Source organism: Camponotus floridanus, unplaced genomic scaffold, assembly GCF_003227725.1.
Source record: "Camponotus floridanus strain SB8 unplaced genomic scaffold, Cflo_v7.5 scaffold85, whole genome shotgun sequence".
Classification (NCBI taxonomy): Eukaryota; Metazoa; Arthropoda; class Insecta; order Hymenoptera; family Formicidae; genus Camponotus; species Camponotus floridanus.
In genome coordinates this window covers 400,799-422,567 of record NW_020229855.1, presented here as the reverse complement: position 1 = coordinate 422,567, position 21,769 = coordinate 400,799, and the positions used below count along the sequence as shown (strand labels likewise).

At 34.4% G+C, this 21,769-nt stretch overlaps 1 protein-coding gene and 1 pseudogene across 1 annotated transcript in view; one reads left to right on the top strand and one right to left on the bottom strand.

Annotated features, from left to right (window-relative positions):
• Positions 1–21,769, bottom strand: part of LOC105251729 (probable multidrug resistance-associated protein lethal(2)03659) — a 469,824-nt gene that overhangs the window by 193,731 nt on the left and 254,324 nt on the right. Inside the window, exons 3-4 of the mRNA XM_025414600.1 lie at positions 10,000–10,201; positions 7,253–7,366 (exon numbers count right to left, since the gene is read on the bottom strand). Of these exons, the coding sequence (XP_025270385.1) occupies positions 7,253–7,326 (74 nt within the window). The 5' untranslated portion in view covers positions 7,327–7,366; positions 10,000–10,201. The remainder of the gene's footprint in view (positions 1–7,252; positions 7,367–9,999; positions 10,202–21,769) is intronic.
• Positions 18,996–20,784, top strand: LOC112639730 (annotated as a pseudogene).

Here is a 21,769-nt window from a genome sequence, read left to right as displayed (position 1 = left end):
GAATTTTATCATCGTATCACATTATCAACGTGTGCAATACATTTTATCGAGGGATTTTCAACCACGAAATTTTTGTAAAGGCACTGTCCATTAATTTTTTACATTTACGATATATTCAGCGTATAGTAAATGGCATTTTGAATAATTTTTAAATTGAGAGTGGAATAGGCCTATGGGGGAAACCACTATAAAAAAAGCGCACCATGCTATCTACCGCAAGGTGGTGTGGATATGATAGCGCATCATTTTCTCGCCACGAAAAGGGGGGACGGGTCATTTTTCGGCGCGGTGTTGCGATATATCGCAAACCACCATCATGTCTCGGAGAGCGACCTGCCCACCGCTTCGCCGCGCTCGTAGTATCGAATTACGGTGAGACGACTCTCGTCGCCGCGCGCTTTTACTCACGCAGATTGGCCGATCTTTTTTATTTAATATTTCGTTAATTATTGCGACAATCCCAAAACAATACAGGTCATGGCTTCTTAATTCGAGCCAATCTACTTATTTATTTCATTTTGGTCGAAAATCGACGGACACCCTGTATATACAGGGTGGGGAAAAAGTATGGAAGCAAACAATTATTTCCGAAACTATTCATTTTTCGACAAAATGTCTTAGACATAATTTTTATGGTATGAAAAGATGTATTATGTGGCATAGACGGCATGATCTTGAAATGACCCTTACGAGCTGCATACAAATAACGTAAAAAATTTCAAATGGAACTCATCAGTTTTTGTTACAGATTCTTGTAGCTGATGTCGAAACGTTTACAAAACACTGCATATGAGCCCCATTCCCTTAAAAACACTCCCAGTTACGAAACAATTGTGATAATTCGTATTTCCTACTTTTGGCTTATCCTTTACGGAACCTGTTTCATTAAATCGTTGAATTGTCTTAGCAACGGTAGATCTTACTATGCCCGGTTGTCCGATTCGAAAAGTTTCATTAAACAAAACTGTAACTTCATCGTGAGTTCTTTCATTCTCACCCCAACCACGCATCATCAACAGCGATATTCGCTCTCGGTCTGTTAATCGGGCCATCGTGAAAATAACATTTGAAATTACAGAAATGAAAATCAGTAACAATTCCTATGATAGAAAACGACAAAAATAGCAAATTTTCAAAACACAATATCCGAAACTTGTATGCCAATTGACACTACTTTTTTAAGGATAAAATAAATGATAATAATAAATAAGGTAGCGATGATCAAGAAATCAAAAAAATTCTATGAATACTCATAGACAGTGTATCATATGACAACAGGTACAATTACATGTTATTAGTGGACGCAACTGAACGTCATGATGCGAAATCAGTAAGCAATGTCAATGTGCATACAAATTGTTTATATCACAATTGTTTCGTAACTGGGAGTGTTTTTAAGGGAATGGAGCTCATATGCAGTGTTTTGTAAACGTTTCGACATCAGCTACAAGAATCTGTAACAAAAACTGACGAGTTCCATTTGAAATTTTTTACGTTATTTGTATGTAGCTCGTAAGGGTCATTTCAAGGTCATGCCGTCTATGCCACATAATACATCTTTTCATACCATAAAAATTATGTCTAAGACATTTTGTCGAAAAATTAATAAATTTCGGAAATAATTGTTTGCTTCCATACTTTTTCCCCACCCTGTATATATTATACATTTTTCAAGTAAATGCGTATTTTTCGAAATATCAGCCTGATACGGTCGCTCTGATACACTCTGTATATATATATATATATATATATATATATATATATATATATACAGGGTGTATCAGAGCGACCGTATCAGGCTGATATTTCGAAAAATACGCATTTACTTGAAAAATGTTCCAAACAAAAGTTGTAGGACTTTAAGGGGCGCATTACATAGGTTAGTGTGACCTTGGATAGTGTTGTTAAGGACACGGAAAAATCAATTAAAAGTTTTTAAATGGAAACCCCTATTTTTGATTGTATATTCTTATAACTGACCTCGAGAGCTTTCCAAAACACTATAATAAAGTATTTCTTCATTGAATACTTTTCGAGTTATGAGGCTTGAAATCATTTCTTAATTTTACATAAACCGTAAAATATCTTGTGAAATATTCATTTTTCGATTATCTTACCTTAATACTTTTATGTACAAAATAATGAGAGAAATCAATTGGTGTAAAAAACACATAGTTGTTTTAAAAAAATATATGTAATTGTTAATTGCAAATTACATATTTTTTTCTTAAAAACAACTATGTTTTTTCTTTACATCAATTGATTTCTCTCATTATTTTGTACATACAATTATTAAGGTAAGATATTCGAAAAATGAATATTTCACAAGATATTTTACGGTAAAATATATACAGGGTGTCTTATTTTAATTTCCCCAGGCAAATATTTCGGAAAATAATGAAAAATCGAGAAAATGTTTCAGACAAAAGTTGTATGGTTTCTAGGGGGACATAAGATGGTGTCATTGCTTTGACTTTGAAGAGTCATTTGAAAGTCACGTGAAGGTCACTTTAATTTTTTTAAATAGAATACCCTATATATTTTTGCACATTCTTGTAGCTCATCTCGAGAGCTTTGCAAAACACTATAATTTAGTTAGTTTTCATTAAGTACTTTCCTAGTTATGAGGCTTGAAATTATTTCTTAATTTTACATAAACCGTAAAATATCTTGTAAAATAAAAGATAAACAAAATTAAAGGCTCTCGAAATAACAAATTAAAATAAAATATAGTAATAGGCCATAAAGAGCCAACGCAGTTGTAAGGCGTGTTTTTGAAAAAAAATCCATGAAAACGATCACATTAAACGATCTTTCTTCTTTATTGACATCAAACGTTTCGGACTCAGTTCGAGCCTTCTTCAGTGAGTCGGCTATGTGCATGCTGAGTGTTCGTGCCCGTTTCCGTTTCGTCTTCTCGAGTCCGAGTGAATTGCCTTTGTCTAATTTTGATTTTCTTATTGCAAGGCTTTGTATCTATATCGTGTACATTTATTTTGTTAGTGCATAGCTCTTTGCGCCTTGCACCGCTTAAAGGGCTACTTGCATCTGGCTTCCTTCGAGTCGACTTGCCTTGACAAGTTTACGTCGCTCTCTAAGACTATGCACGTATGATGACTATATTTTTTCCTCTCTTATCTATTAATGACTGCGTTTTTAATGTTATTTTATTTGGTTTTTTTTGTCTTATCAGAATCATTGAAGAAGGCTCGAACTGAGTCCGAAACGTTTGATGTCAATAAAGAAGAAAGATCGTTTAATGTGATCGTTTTCATGGATTTTTTTTCAAAAACACGCCTTACAACTGCGTTGGCTCTTTATGGCCTATTACTATATTTTATTTTATCTTGTAAAATATTCATTTTTCGATTATTTATTTTAATACTTTTATGTACAAAATAATGAGAGGAATTGGTGTAAAGAAGACACAGAGTTATTTTTAAAAAAAAATATGTAATTTGCAATTAACAATTACATATTTTTTCTTCAAACATTTTTTTTTACATACAGGGTGTCCCATGACTGAAAATCCATACTTTAAGGGCGTGTTACTGATGCCATTTAGAGTAAAAAAAATCTAATAAACATATGTCCGCAAATGCTTCCTAACAGAAATACAAGCATTGAAAGTTAATTTGAATATGTGAAATATTTTCTATTAATTTATTATTATTTACATCTTTATTTACCTTTTTTGGGGGCATATGAAGTCGATGGTTTATGCGAAACAATCTCACAATAGGGATGAATTTATTAACAGTATTATGGATGCGGCAACACAAATCAGAAATTCTCTTGGAATGATGGAGTAAGCTGTTAGATCACTTTTATATAGGGCAAGACTTTGTATTGAATCTGCAGGATGTCATTTTGAACAGAATTTGTAAATGAACAAATTAAATTAAATGTCTTACTTTTTTACTCAAATGTCTTTCTTTTTTTAAATATTCAACTTTTAATACTTGTTTCTATTAGGAAGCATTTGAGGACATATGTTTATTAAACTTTTTTTACTGTAAATGGCATCAGCAATACGCCCTTAAAGTATGGACCTTCAATCATGAAACACACACATGTGTGTGTGTGTGTATGTGTGTGTATGTATAGTGTCCCATTTAACTTGAGACATCCAAATATCTCGTAAAGTCTAAAAGATACAAAAAAATGTTTCAGACAAAAGTTGTATGGTTTCAAGGGAGACATAAAATGGTGTCATTAGTTAGACCTCGAAGAGTCACCTGAAGGTCACGTGAAGATTAACTCCACCTTTTTAAATGGGACACTCCAATTTGTATAAAGAAAACACATAATTATTTCGAAAAAAGTGTAATTGTTAATTGCAAATTAAAGTCGCAGGAATACGCCATACCGACGAGAGCAGCTCGTCAGAGGTAGCTCTCTTCTCTATTTCTTGTAATTAATTATAACGACGTTAAAGCGACGGGATATTTGCCGTGGTCGAGCGATCTCTCGACGGTATCGGAGTTTGCTCCAATATTTTCTTTGACGGATACTGAATTAAACCGAATTTAGCCTGAAACTGAGAGTGCTCAGCTGAGGCGGAGTGCTCTCCACCTTCTGTTTGTGGTTCGAGGTTGTTATCAGGATCGATTGGTTTTCGAATCGTTACTTGCTGTCGCAAGCGGAATCTAAAAATGGTGCCGTCATAATGCCGAGGTTCCTTTTTATACCCCAGATAATTAATCCGCGCCGGCATAAAAACGGGATGGCCTCACGCAGCGGAAAAACGGTACGGTATGGAGCGAATCTACTCGGTGGAGCGCGGCGGAGCTGGGTTTCACCCAGAGCGCTTCGGGAATCCTCGGCGAGCGGCTGCCGTTTCTGATCTTCCTGCAGCACTAATTTCTGCCTAAACGGTCCAACTCGTGGTCCTGTTACGTTGTTTTGGTTTCTTAGAGTGACCTTTCCCGAAATTGCTCCTCGCATCTGCTGAGAATATAAATTTTAAAGGGGCGGCAGCAGTGAGATCTTGAGATGACTTCCTCGCTAAAAATTGATAAAAAAATGTCTATTCGTGCCCGGCGAAAAAGAAAGGATCATCCAAGAATTTACAAGAGGATAGAGGCGCGACAGCCACAAATACGGCCCTGAAAGCCGCAGGATTAATTGGGCGACGATCTTGAGGGACGTAGGAGCACCACAAATGGCCTAAAACTTATTAATTTGCCGGCGTGACTCTGACGGGCTCCCGCTCGTCACTGTTAGGTGAACCGAAGGCAAAGAGGATGACGGCTCTAAACCATCGATGAGACGAACGTCGATTTCATCAAACCGTTATCTCGTGTATTAAGATAGAATTCGCTCGAACAATGTCGATGCCGTATTGCTGTTGTCGTTAGATTACTTTTCGAGATTTTGCGTAGTAAAATATGACGTCCGGTCGAAGAACTTTGTTCAAGCTCTCTTAAATTAAGTGCCCTTTCTCCCAAATTATTAACGCCGACAGTCAATTTGCTTGTAGAATTTTATGTAGAATAATTGTTAATTGAGATTGTTGTTTGCGCGAGCTCACACACGCATGTAATTACGATTTTCGATAGCTAGCAATTACGTTGCAGCATCGATTCATATGTTCAAGGGGTTCGGCTGTGATTATTGTTTCGATATTTTGTGTAATTGTTCGCGTTCTATGTAATACGTCTTCGCCTCATTTTAATAGAGTTTCTTGTCAAGTATGGGACGACTTATGACCGTTCCGTATTTGCGATATTCAAGCCTATGTAACATCGGATTACTTACCGTCTTCCGAATTAGAGCACTTGATTTGTCTTTAATTTCGTTTTGTTAATAGAAAATATCGGTAGCTGCGTAATTGAATTAAACATGCGGGAAAGTTTATTAGTCTTACGCCCGGCAATAATATACTATAAATATTGTTACGATTCGATTCATCTTTTCAATTTATTCCTTTTCCCAATTTTTATAGAATTAATTACTGGAACGAATATCACAAAAATTTTTGTGAAATTCATTCGAATTCTTTGTTCTCGAAACTCACAAGGAGGAGTTTAACCCTTGGGGTCATCTATTTCGTCGAACTTTGGCAGGTATGTAGTATTCATATAGTAGTAACTATTCGGTAATATACTATTCGGAGACGACGCGCCTCTCAAGCATTAACGAAAAATCGCGGTGTGAATTTTAGCACACTCCTTTAGTACCAATGCATTAGAGCTTTTTTTCGAGTCACGGCGTAGCGTAGCAAACTAGACGTTAGACTATAAGTAGGAATGTTGCTGGTTCGAATCCCGTCAGTTTTGTAATTTCATTTTTTTTAAACACAGATTAAAAATTTAATTGTAATATTTTATGTCTAAGATTTTACATTTTATTGGGGATATATTTCTTTATAATGTAAACGATACGATACCATTCCCTACGCCCTGTCTGTCAAATGCAAATATTTTATTATTAATGTAATTAATAATCGGGAATTGAAACTTTGTTATACATTTTGAATTAATTATCTAAAAAGATTTGAAAGAATTCGCGTATTTCTTTAAACTTTAAAGTTTGAGTTATAGATGCGCCGTACCTGAAGTAAAGTGCCGCGCGTCTTGGTTACAATTGCTAAGTGGCTCGTTATTAAGCTCTCGAGACGTAAGGAGAGAACGATGACTCACAGAAATCGACCGAAATGTGCAAAATGGACAACTCTTACTTAAAGGACTAATCTAAGCTTAAATTAGATCTTTAGGGAGGAAGCGACGGGAATAGACGGAACGCTTGTTCTGCCCTCGCGTTTTTTGTAGAATCGTTATACATTATAAAATGCTACTTGACATTCCTTAAAACTCATATTTTAAAACTTTTTTTGTTAATAATTCTTATTAATGAACATTGTCGATTAAAATCTTGATAACATATGTGAGAATTGAAATCAGAAGTGGCTCTTTATTTCTAAATAATTATCACAGATTTATTCACTGAAATACATTATTTCACTGAAAAATTAAATAATTAAAAAACGATGCATTATCCGTATTTTTAAGAAAAACATTTTTAAGAAAAAAATTATTTTGGTCCAGAAATATTGTATAATATAATTTTAAAGCTATTATCATGACTTATTGTATATACATATTCGCACTTACACATGCACATACATATTACACGCGCGCGCGCACATACATGCACGAGCGCATACGCATACATACGAACAATATTATAGAATATACATTAATTATTAATATATAATTACTTTTAATAAACATAATTTGTTGTAACTTACCAAAAAGTAAGAAGAGAAACTAGATTTGCGTTCTGTCGTGGATTTTTTGGATATTTTCTTTGATTGTTGTTCATTGTGGTTGTCACGTATAATTTTTATCTTCTAAAGTATTTCCTGCTTTAAATATAATAGAGATATTTAATATACTTTTGTTAATGATTATATATAACATTTATAACTTTAAAATAAAACAATATGACGTAAAAAATAAAATAGGATCTATATTTAATATAGGAATTTACATTTTATAGAAAATGAGTTATATTGTTAGAATAAATGTTACTTTTAATTGTAAATTTTTAAATAAATTTTAATCGAAACACAGAAATTAAAAAAGCAAAGAAATTTATTTATCAAATCTTCAATTTTCAACATTATTTTTGTATCAATTTTAAGTTACAATTTTGTAAAAGTTCATTTGAAATTAATAAAAATATGTGATTTTACTTTTCACTTGAATAATTAAAATAAAATTGGATATATAAAAAACGTTTATTTCAATATTTAGTTTGGTTTAATTTGTAAAATATAAATCCCTTTTCTAGGAAATAATTGATTTTAAATTTATGAGACATTTCGTTTTTATATGCACACCGAATGTTCAAAATAAAGTGTTATATAAATTTTATCACAAAATAAAGTGTTATATAAATTTTATCACAAAATAAAGTGTTATATAAATTTTATCACAAAATAAAGTGTTATATAAATTTTTATCACGAAAAATGTCATTTTTGAGAAAAATTCAGATCAGAATTGACTTCAAAATATTATGGCATTTGTTGTTTTCGTAAATGTTTACTTTAAGTTAAACAGTATGAAAAATTTTCATTTAAACATATATTGTAGAGGTACATTCCTAAGTAAAGGAGGCGGAACTCACAATGTACCAAATCCACGGATGTACTTTACAAGACAAAACGAACTTACATACGAATACTTATTATGGTGCATAAATTTCGTATTTGGCGCACAACAGTATTACACATAGATGTCTGTACCACGGACGACTGCTAACGATAACTGGCGCGACGAGCGCTCCTTTACTCCTTTAGTCTTTCTCTCAACCCGTCGTGCAACATATTCTTTATTTGATTCTACGTAGCATATCCATACATTTTATATTACTTTTGAATAAACGTTTCTACTTTATATTTCTGCGTGATTATTGAAATAATCTCAACATTTATTAAAAAATTTGTAACGGCGCGTATGCGCTATTACTAATGTGTTAAATATATATTGGGTTGAGGAAAAAGTTTCTTCGTATTTGAGTGCAAAAATAAAACAAGTTTTTTTCATATTGTAAATGAAGTTTATTAAACCAAATATGTGCCGTTTTGTTCGACCACCTTTTGCCATTTTTGAGGTAAAACCATAATTCCATCACTGTAGAATTTGATTGCATTGTAGAACTGTGATTTCTGGACGAAAAACTGCGACAAGTGATTTTCACAGACCTCTTTTGAAGTCAACTTAACACCATTAAGGGAGTTCTGTAGAGATTGAAATGGTAGTCTGATGGTGCAAGGTCAGGACTATACGGTGGATCAAAACTTCCCAGCCAAGCTCTCTCAATTTTTGACGAGTCGCCAAAGATGTGTGGGGTCTGGCGTTGTCGTGATGGAAGATAACGCCTTTCCTATTCAAGTCTAGTCGCTTTCTCTCGATTGCTTGGCGTAATCTTTCCAGTTGACAGTAGAGATTATAATCAATCGTTTGACCCGGCGGCAGCAGCTCGTAGTGAACGATTCCTTTCCAATCTCACTAAACACACAGCATCACTTTTCTTGATGTTAATCCTAGCTTTGCCATCATTTGCGAAGCTTTACCTTGCTTCGACCACAGCTTCGACGCTTCTTTTTCGTACATTATTATCGTACGTGATCCATTTTTCATCGCCCATAATGAGCCGTTTCAAAAATGGTTTCATTTCGTTCCGTTTTAGCAACGATTCACAGATGGAAATTCGATCCATTAAATTTTTTACTGTTAAATCATGTGGCACCCAAACATCGAGTTTTTTTGTATCCAGCCTTCTCCAAATGATTTAAAACTGTTTTGTGGTTGATGTTTAGTTCCTTATCGTGACTGCTAATGTGCCGGTCTTGATCAATTTTTTCTATGATTTCATTGACTTTTTTAGTTATTGGTCGACCAGAGCGAGGTGCATCTTTGACATCAAAATTTCCAGATTGAAAACGCTTGAACCAGTTCTGTGCCACACGTACTGATAATGCATCATGTCCATGAACATCACAAATTTTTTTAGCAGCCTGAGTCGCTTTTTCCCTTTTTTATAATAAAATTTTAAAATGTATTGAATTTAAAATGTATCGAATTTCTTCTTTATTTTCACTCATTTCCAAGACTTAATAATTTTTGACTGAGTAAATAAATATCACAACTTTTTTCTTTAATTTCTCTATATGTTACTTTTTAAACGTATTGCTAGATCCGATTAATATTAACAGAGTTATGCGATTCTGACGCCATCTACCGAGACAATACGAAAAAACTTTTTCCTCAACCCAATATATAACACACGCATGCTTCTTTTTCATTCTATCGCCTTCCTATCGACGCTCTGTCTTGCTCATTCGTTCTCTCGCTCCCACGCTTACATTTGCTCGCTGTATCACTCGCACGCACGCTACCCCACTCGTACGCATTACTTGACGCTTGCTGTCTTCTTCGCTCCATCGCTTGGCCATACGTATTATCTCATTCTCACACATTGGCCTTACCTAAGCGGCCCATTTGGAAGGCGAACATTGGAATGTGATCGAGTGGGTATATAAGTCGGCCTGGCCGGCACCAAGGCTACTAGATTGCATACGCTGCGTCCAACGGCGGCACGATTTGTATTTCCATCACTTTCGCGCCTTAGGCATAAGCTCTCATCCGTGTACGCTCGACGTTCGACTACTTTCGGTTACTTTCGGTTACCTTTGACAGAGAAAGATAGATTAGTTTTTATCTCCTTCTCTCTTGAGAAGGTCTATTGTATTCATTGAATCCATGAAATCTCGAGCTGAGAAATTGACGGCAACATGTGCGATACTTATTATCATATATAATATTTTCCTTTTGATTTTTATGTACCAATATGCACGCTTTTTTATTTAAAAAAATAATTGTAATAAAATAGTATTTAAATTTATTTTAATAGAATTGTATTTTGTTATTATTATTTTGTATTAATGTATGACGTACATCTTGTTGCTCAACGGAAACCGCAAGAGGTAGTGATGTCTTCCGTTAAAAAGAAAATGTAAAAAAATGACAGTTACTTTCAAAGTCAATTTTAAGATTGACAGAGGCACTTTCAGAAAAAATGTTTGATACAAAAGTTTTTTTATTTTTTCACGTACAATTCGAATCTGTAATTAAAAAAGTACCATGTTTCCCTAAAAAAATTCAACTTTTGATCCGAATGACGTGTTTTCAGTCGAAATAAGAAGTTGAAAATATCACTATTTGATAGAGTATATCCGATTTACTTAAAAATTGTTCGCGATATTTTATAAAAGCCATTTATTTTCATTTTAAAAAGGGTGTATGGGTGGTCTGAGATATCCTGTATATTTCATTTCTATATCTCTATTTTTGTAATATAACATTTATCTTTTCATGTAAAAATTTATATAAAATTTATTTATTAATTATTATTATTTATTAATGTTATACATTTTTTATACAATACATAAAGTTAAAAAAAAAGAATTAATAGGGAAAGGTTTAGGAAAAGATTATGTGATAATAAACGTTACACATGTTGCATCGTTAACTCGCTAGCTCGAGATTTCGAGGATCACATAGTTATTGTATTCAGAGAGATAGATAAGATATAATAGACTTCTCAGGAGAGAAGGGAACAGAAGCTAATCTATCCATCTTCCTGTGTAAACCGAAGATAACCGAACGTCGAGCGTACACGGATGAGAATTTATGCCTTAGTGTGCGAAAGTGATGGGAATACAAATCGTGCCGCCGCTGGACACAGCGTATGCAATCTGGTAGCCATGACCGGCACACGAACACCAGATCCCGTCTTGCGATCTTACCGAACGCTTCGACCAGATCTCCCGAAACCGAGGTATTTCTCAGACTCGCTTTCCGTCCAATCGAGATATTTCTCGATTCAACTGGATGTCTCCGGTTACCTGCTATCAGTCCCGATTGAGATGTTCCTCGTTATACCGGGTGTCTCCTGGTTACCGTCACCAATTCCGAGTCGAGGTTTCATTCGATTTTACGGGGTGTTACCGGCTTCCGAGCTGATCCGACACACAGCCCCGTCAACTACACGGTGCCTAGAGATAAGTTACGCGCTCCTGTGATCGTTACTTGTACCGATTGTTACGTGATACCACTTATACACACAAATAACTTCCGCTAGCCGTAGAGATAAGTTCCGTGTTCCGCTTACACGCACCGCGTTGTTCGGCTTTATCGCGATAATTGTTAGTTGTATAGCACCTGCTGTATTGTTCAACACGCATGTAAATAAATCTTAACGCACACCGCGCGATTATATCGTACATCATATACAACATTTTCAACATTTTCTCATATTCATTCGCATACTTTCAACATTTTCTCATATTCATTCGCATACTTTCATATTTATACTTCATTTAATTATTAAAATAAAAAGTTATTTTCCATACACCTGCATTGTCCGCACAACCTCGATTCTCCCCTTCTCTCGAATTCTGACAATCCGACGAGCTGATCCGGAGCGTTGAGAAAGGCGACCGCGTTATAAATTTATGCAAAATAGTAATGGTAAAACTGCATATTAGCGACGATCTTATTGTTTTTTGATGACCTTGATATATGTTATCAAGGACATGTCCCTGAGTGACATTCAAAAGATTTTAGCCGTCGCTTGTTATTTATAACAAAGTTATAATTAATTAAAGATAATGACTAACCGATGGCATAGTAGTAATGTTAATCTCGTTTTGTGTGTAATACTGAAAATCTATATGAAAGTATACAATAATAAATTGTATAGTTTTATATTGAAAACAGAATGAGAGAGAGAGAGAGAGAGAGAGAGAGAGAGAGAGAGAGAGAGAGGGAGCAATATAGAATAAACCTCATTTCATGTAAAAAATTGTACTCATACGGGATCATTGAACTTATTTTGAATAAATCTGCATAAACTGCACTCTCAGCAAAAGAAAATAAAATGTAGAATTAATTTTCCTTTATTTTACAAAGTATACATATGTATAGATACAATGGATTTTACCTCTCCTACGTGGAGGCGCCACTTCCGGAAGATATAACCTAACTCAAAACCTATTTTTGATTTAAAATAAATTTAGTTTAGAACCAACTGTATCTACGCATGTACTTTGCAAGAAGGGAAGTTGATTCTACATCTAATCTCTCGTTGAGAGTACAGTTTATGCAGATTTACCCAAAATAAGTTCACGGGAACATTGAACTTATTTTGTAAATAACTTTGTAATAAACAACGAGCGACGACTAACACTTTTTACAAATTAATCAGTGACATGTCTTTGACAATATATGTCAAGGTGACATGTCCTTGACAATATATGTCAAGGTTATCAAAATTGATGAGATCATCGCTAATATGCAGTTTCATCTAGTAATTTATACAAAATAATAATTCTATCTCTAACATCACACATGAAAGATCTCTGGACAGCTTTCAGAACTTTGTTCTCCGAATATCTTTCGGATATGTCTGCTGTTAAAGATAGGGTAAAAAATTTACTTTAGGTCACAGAACTCGAAAAATTTTTCATATATGTTGTATAGAATACATTCCTAAGTAATACGTTGTTTGAATTTTGCGGCAGTCTCCTTTCGTTTTTAAGATATGCACTTTTGAGTCTCAAGTCTCATACTTTTATGTCATCTTTTCGTTATGTCCTATTGATGTATTTACATTTTTTTGTTTACATTTGCTCGTCGCGATTTCATGTTATAAAGTGTTTGTATATAACTTTCTTTGTTTTGCAAAGTACACGCATTGGCAGGAATGGTGTCCCGCTATGCTTGTGTTGACGCTCACTGACGTCAAACTCACACAAGCGAAGCGCGCATGTACGCGAGCCGGGAAGCGGGAGAGAGACATTTTAACTCCGTTAAAAAAAGAAGTGAAAAATATATCGATATCGATATTAAAGCGCGCGAGACGCGTATAGAGACAGCGCGGTATCCCGTGCAATATATAGCTGTTTCGCTCGCACTCTCTCGTTCGAGCGCTGAGCGAGAGAACGACTATCGGACACCTCTAACTCGGTATCACGTCTTATAGTGCTTTCTTTCTCGCTCTTGTGTCGTGCGCGAAGGACGGAACATCGGAATGCCCCCCAGTACTCTACCCCCACTTTCTCTCCCGCTGCCCGGCTCGCGTACGTGCGCGCTTCGCTTGTGTGAATGTGACGTCAGTGAGCGTCAACACAAGCATAGCGGGACACCATTCCTGCAGGTGCGTGTACATATGTGGACACCGTGGGTTTCGCCTCCTCTACAGGGGGATTTCACTTTCGGAAAATATACCTAACCTAACCCGTGTCTGAAGTGTGGAATATATCTGGTTTCGCATAGAAAGTTGCAAATTTATATAAACTCATGAACCATATAAATATGAAGTGAAATATGTGTCATATGTCAAGGTATTTTCTACACTTCAAAGACAGGTTGGGTTAAATTATATGCTAAAGTAAATATTTAACATACACACACACACAGATAGCTCTTAGCGACATTGAAACTATAACAAAAGCAAATATAAACAAATATATAAATATAAAAATAAGATATAACATGAAACCGTGAAACAAATATAAACAAAAAATATAAACACGTATAAAAAATATAAATAGGATATGTGCGGGATTATGCGAGATAGTTCCTATGACTGGAATTATCCCGATAGGGATACAGTGGATCGGATAGAAAACGGATAAGATCGCATGATCAATCGTAAAGACATTTATTCTTTAAATGTCAAACGAAATAGTCAATGTTTATAAAAAGAATTCACAATTTTGTACACAGTTTCTTGGCAAGTTGATGTCTCAAAATGCCAATTAGACAATTTGTGTAAATGTTACCGCGGGAGCGAGTCTCAGTTGATCGCCAGGCGCGCACAATTAAACGAACAAGAACGCTAATGATACGAGTGAGTGATAGCGCTTACGATAAGAGCGATTCGACGGCTCGAGCGAATTTGCTAACGACAGGAGCGAAAGCACTTCTATAAGAACGCGTTAGTGATGAATTAACGGCGAGAGCTCATTCGGCGAATGTAGCAGGAAATAATATATAACGAGTGCGAGTAAAAGCGCACTACAAGAGCAAGTGAGAACGTACGAGAATAAGAGCAATTGAAAGAGCACGCGAGAACGAGGGAGCACACGATTTATGATAATTTGTATATTTAGCAGAACTGATATCTTGTACTAAATTTCCGAGCAATGTCCAGTCACGATTCACTTGCGTAATTGGCAAGGATTCATCATTCCGTGTACGAATAACGCGGATCGAGAATGTTCGATCGATTGTAACGGATAACTTGATTTCGGCTCTCTCGATCGGCTGCGTTATTTTAAATAGAGCGGGATCCGTTAGTGCACGGTGCGATAGCACACCAAACACAACTTTGCATGCGAAGACATACACACACACACACACACACGGGAGGAAGAGTGCAAGAGGGGCCTTCGGCCCCTCTCCCGCAGCCACCCCGTCTCCCTCGCTTCACGTGCAAAGTTGGTGCGTTATCGGGACGTGGGCTATCGGGAATTGTATTAAATTTTTCGTGTGCTATCGGGTTCGTGCGCTATCGCACAGTGCGCTAATGGGACCCTTCCTTTTAAATACACGATGCCCGAACTTCACACACGATTCCGCCTTTACACTGCGGAATGCAATAATTAGCAATAATCGGCAACTAATCCTATGTTAATTAGATAAATATATTGGAAGACTGTCGCGGACATGTACGCTCAGATGCTTGTCTCAATGATCTCTGGCTGCCAGAGGCTTCGACTTTCGGGGGTGCGAAAGTCTACGGCTTCGAATGCGATTCGTGAACATTCGATCATCAAAGCCAATCATCAGCATGCAGGATCAGGCGATCCTTTGATTGGCCTATGATCCTTGAATCATACATATCGCAATTGTCTATTGTTACGTACTTGAGGGGATGCGAGATGATATGAAATAAGATAAGCTCGAAGAAGCGCACTAAGATGGCACCACCGATATCGATTTAGAGCGCGATAGCGCTGATTCATCGCTCGAACGATTACCGCGATCACGTGAGGGGTGCATACCTGATGCGCTACATCACGAAAATATCTAAATATATCGCCTGCCTCGGATAAGTTATCCGAAAGACTTAATTCATATCGCCCACCATGCGGAACACTGATTACATAACAAAATTATAATTCCAAAACACATACAACATTTACAGAAGCCTTACACTGTTACTACATAGTCTTATGTCTAACGCAGTGTATCGTTTGTTATTTATAAGGTACTGAGTGATAGGTGTCACAGTTAGATGAAGCTTGATTTCTATTAACTTCCACAGAGAGGAAGCACAGCTTAACAATTGCGTGCTTATATATTGATCGAGTAGTTTTGATCGTGACCACACGAGTTAGTCCATTGTTTCTAGGATGATACTCGATAATTCGTCCAAATTATATTTATGTTATAATAATATATTTTAAAATTTAAAATATATTATTATAACATACATGTATGTATAATATGTATGTGTAACAGATTATGTGTAACATAAATAATATATATAATAATTTATATAATAATATATATAATATTTATAATAATAAAAATTTTAATATTTAATTATTTATAAAAAGAAAAATTATTTACCAAAGAAAATTTTAAAGACAATTTGGCAAAACGGTTTGATGAATGTTCTTGGGGCATAGCGTTACGCACGCGATCGGCGGCTTGGCCGCGAGCCTCGGACAGTAATGAAGGGATCATAGGCGTCGACTCAGATATCAGCTTGAAAAGGGCAACTAATTCCGAGCACTGATCTATAGTATATTTTTTTCCTTTTATGAGCAGTGCTCATACGCATGTAATCAGAGAATCACGTAGTGGCTCTCTTCTTGTGTTAGTAATGCCAGATTGGATAACCACTGGCAATCGACAACCGAGAGAGGGGAAGGTGGAGAAGGTGACACACACGAGCGAAAACTGTGTACGTGTAAACTCGGCGCTTCGGCTAGCTTCGGACAATAGAAAAGGATAGAGTACAGCTTTCTGTCTTCGTCTTCTTACCAAGCTAGCAACGAAGAGGCGGCGCGGTAGGCGACTCGCTTCTCGATATCTCAATGCGTGCGAGAATGTTAAATGTTTTTTGCTTACAGTTTTTTACACTATATATTTTTTATAACTGATAAATATATGTATATTATACATTTATCGATTGTAAGAAAATATTGATATATTGATATATTGAAATATCGATATATTTTTCCATGTAAAAAATCAAATCGTATAGTTTATAAAACACACATTTGTTTATAAAAATTATACGATTTGATTTTTTGCATGAAAAAATATATTAATATTTTCTTACAATAAAAATTTATATATATACAGGGTAAGTTTTATTTCCTGTGTCAAACTTTTTATCACATGAGAGATTATTGACTACAATTATAATAAATTGATCGATATACAGATGTCAGTTATTTGGATCGACCGTATCAATTCATATATAATTCACTGGGAAAAAAGTTTCCTTATTTTCAATAAATCTATTTACTAAAATAATAATTATTTAATTTGAGTAAATAATATATTTAAGTTTAGAACGTTTTCTTTAATTATAGCAAACTACGGTATAAAAATTAGAAAATGGTTTTTGTTGAAATATTTACTCCAATATAAGCCAAATTCACTTAATTAAAGTTCAGGATTTTTTGAAATGTAATAAACAAGTTTATAAAATGCAGTACCAGGAAATTTTAATTTTAAAAATAAGAATTTAATAAATATTTACTAAAATTTATGTTTATAAAATCCGAAATATAACAGACAATGACTTAAAAATACAAAAATATATATTTAGTACATTTTAGGAAATGTATTCTTTAATAAAATTCATATATATTCATTAGAGAAAGAAATAATATTTAATTTGCACTAAGTTTCCTAAATTTCCTAAATTTTGAAATGCATCTTACTAATATGTACATTGCACACACCTTCCGTAACCATAATCGTAACCGTAACGTAAGGATTCGAACAATCGCGTTACTTGATTCGGCGTATGGATTGCCGAATTATTACGTTATGGTTACGGAAGTCGTGTGCAATGGCCTTTAGTATATGCGAGCGTTGTCTTTTGTTACGCATTGTCACACTTTTTTGTTAACAAAAGCCTGCAGCAGAGATGCCAGCACGCAGTACTGCGCAGTACGTTCTGCGCCGTACATGTACGCGATCGCGCTTGTGTGCGTGTGCTACCGGGACCGGGCAACAATCGAGAATCCCGTACATGAGATCTGTACGTGCACAACATAGCTTTGCTGTAGGAGCCATTAAAAAATAGAATATACGTTAGTTACTGAAGAACGTAAAATACGTAGTTACTGAAGAACGTAACTGCATGAAGTTGTGGTCTTATTATACACATTAATTGTAAGCTAAGCAGTGCTTCTTATCTGAGATGGAGGTGAAAAATATTTTGATCAATTTGGATATAGGTGCTTACGCTGATGTTTTTCAAAAGTAAGTAAACTGATAAATATTACGAAAACCACGTGTCAATGCACACGGCCAGTATTAAAAATGTATAGAGTTCACAATTTGTTTGTTAATTTACAATTATGTAACATTGCGACTCTTTATTCGAAAAATGTGCTTTATTAAAAAATCTTTTACAATATCATAACATCCAAAATGAATTGTGCAAGTAACATTTTATCATGATATCTTAATCTTCTGTCTGTAATAAAACCTAATCTAACCTTAAAAACATTTTACTCTATAAACAATATTCATAGTTCAATCTTAAATTATTTTACACAATTGTTAAGATATTGTTAATAGAAAAGCTTTATTAATATTCTAATATTTACGACGATCTTAATTATAAGAACACAATATGAATACCACCTTATGTGTTTTAAATATTCTAAAAGTTTTTTATTTTTGAATCGACAAATTTATACACATCAATTCTTTCTATATTTTAACTGAAGAAAACGATAGAACTTATGGAACAATTAGATCTAAAATTAATCGCTGAACTAATTCCAGAAATAGGTCCACGCATAAAATTTATGTCTTATTGCAAAACAAATTTTTCCAAAAATGAAATAGAAGCAAATACATCTGATATAGAAACCAATATAAGTTGTTAATGTTAAAGATTAATAATATTTTATTAACTCTGTTGTTTTATTCTGATTTATTTGACAAAATTTATTTTTTTTTCTTATAAAATTGTTTAAAATTTATCCCTATAGTATTTCATAACTTTATTTAAACATAAAATCCTTCTGTATTATCAACATATTTTCTAATATTACTCTGTTTTTTCTTCAATTTTTATTTGTTACTTATTCTACAGAACAAAAATGTTAACAAAACTAATGAGCAGAACTTAGAGAATACGATGCAAGGCACAAGTAATTCTATAATTAATGAAGAAGGAGGAATATTATATAGATAAAATGCTTTTTGTTCGAAAGATATGTTTATATTAGACACAATGCCTAGCATTAATGATTTATTGCAACAATCACAAATAGGAAGAATAATTTTACAAGTTTCTAAAACTAAGAAACTTAATAATTCTATGAGGAATAAGTTGTGTAACATAATTGTCGGATATTTGAAAGACAATAATATTACGTATGCTTCAAATATTGTTATTATAAATTATTTTTTATAAAATATTATAAAATATTATTTTATTTGCATGATTTATTGTTCTTTTATAAACTTTTTATAACTTTTTTTCTAATCTAACAAATAAAATAGCTGAGACTATTCAGAACGAATTGTCAAAACATTTCCTTCAGAAGCTAAAGGCACTTATTTTATAGAAGCAAAAAGAAAAATTGATACTAAAAATAAAAAGTCGATAGCTGCGAAAGATAAACTGTGGTCTTGTTGGCGCAACAGAAGATATGCCATATCAAAATTACAAAAAAGATTTACACATGAAAGTATAATTGACGATATGAGTAACTCCTCTAATGATGATGGTAGGTAATTTAATAAATAAAATTTTGTAAACAAATCTGTAATTATCATGTCTTCAGTTTCCAATGAAGATGTTAAAAAAAGCTTGGCATGATTAAAAATTAACCAAACACCTTGGGAGATTGTTTTAGAAAAATGGTCTAAAACATTTGAATATCGATATGCAATATTAATGAAATCATTGATAAAAAATTAAATAATGTATTTGAGGAATGGCCACTTTTCAAACATCCAAATGGATATAAGCTTATTCAATATGATTTTGATTAAATACAGTTATCAGATCTTGTCTTAACTATAGAAAAATGGAAAGAGTTTTTCAATAAGATTACACAAAATACTTCAAGTGCTGGTAAAAATGATAATTTTATAGAATTAATGGAAAAATTAAATTCCATTTATTTTTTCTTAAAAACAACTGTATGTTTTTCTTACACCAATTGATTCCTCTCATTATTTTGTACATAACAGTATTAAAGTAAGATAATCGAAAAATGAATATTTTACAAGATATTTTATGGTTTATATAAAATTAAGAAATGATTTCAAGTCTTATAATTCGAAAAGGACTTCTTGGAAAAATAATTTATTATAATGTTTTCGAAAGCTCTCGAGGTAAGCTGTAAGAATATGTAATGAAAAATAGGGGGTTCCATTAAAAAAATGCACTTCCGATCAAAATCGCCTATTTCCCACCGGAACCAGATGTTGAAAATATCACTATTCGATAGAGCGCACCCGATTTAGAGAAAATGTTTTTACCTTTTTGAAATAACTACTTCTCTAGTTTTTAAATGGGTGGTACGGGTAGTCTGAAACACCCTGTATATACAGGGTATTAGAAAAGTCTGGAAACGATCAAATATCTCGAAAACGAAACGTTTTTGAGGAAAATGTTTCCAAAGTTGTATGGCTTGAAGGGGGCCATCAGATCAGGGATTCAAGATTATCTCCGCAAGCAACATGCCACGCGTAGTGGAGAGGGTAACGGAGATGTGTGCGTAAGCGTACGTGTGAGCTCGGCGCTTCGGCGAACTTCGGCTAAAAGAAAAGGACAGAATACAGTTTTCTGTCTCCTTTTTACTAAACAAGCAACGAAAACGACGGGCGACGCGCGACGCGGAACGCTGCTGAGCGAGCCTCGCTCTTCGATATCGCTTTCAATGTTTCTCTTTCACAGCTTTTCTTTATGTTTTATATTTTTGTTACAAATATATATAAATATGTATATGCATAAACGTATAATATATTTATAATATACAGGGTGTCCCTGAGCATGTGCTCACTCATTTGTAAAAAGGTAGAGCGCAGTAAATTAAATAAAGAAATCCTGTTATATGTAACGATTTTTGTAATAACAATCGAAATATTAATTATTGAAATCGGACGAATGAGAGAAGCGCTCGAGCGCTCGAGCTATAGCACGGCCCACCGTGTCAGACATTGCCTGCCGGCACGCAGCGGGAGGAGGGACAGCGCGCCGCTACCCGTGGTTACCGCTATCGCCATTCTCACGTTTCATTGCATCGCGTCAAGACTCGCATCTCGCGTCTCATTTCTGGCATTGTTTGGCGCGCTGTCCCTCCTCCCGCCGCGTGCCGGCAGGCAATGTCTGACACGGTGGGCCGTGCTATAGCTCGAGCGCTCGAGCGCTTCTCTCATTCGTCCGATTTCAATAATTAATATTTCGATTGTTATTACAAAAATCGTTACATATAATAGGATTTCTTTATTTAATTTACTGCGCTCTACTTTTTTTCAAATGAGTGAGCACATGCTCAGGGACACCCTGTATATATATATATATATATATATATATATATATATATATATATATGTTACATATATATACACACACGTTTTATAATATATTAAATATAATTAATTTTTTTATATATTTAAAATATGAAATTAAGAAAAATAGTGCGATTTTCCACATCACCCATGAGGTATCACCAATGGTGCGTTAGGTTTTTTATGTGGACCTGGAGCTCTATTATACCACATTCCATTATTTCATTATATTTGTAACGTTCCGATTTTCCGGAGATTAGATCGCGGATAAACTCATCGGATTCTGGGTAATAAATGGTGAGCGAATTGTGAGTAAAAAAAAGAACTGATTTATTCAGATAGAATGCGTGTATACAAGTTGTGTGTATCTTGCTGCGAGTATAAATGTGAGCGAAAAAAACATATGGCTCTTCATTTGAAGAGAACAATCTATCGTCATCAGACGATAATAATAATGTGCTGAAT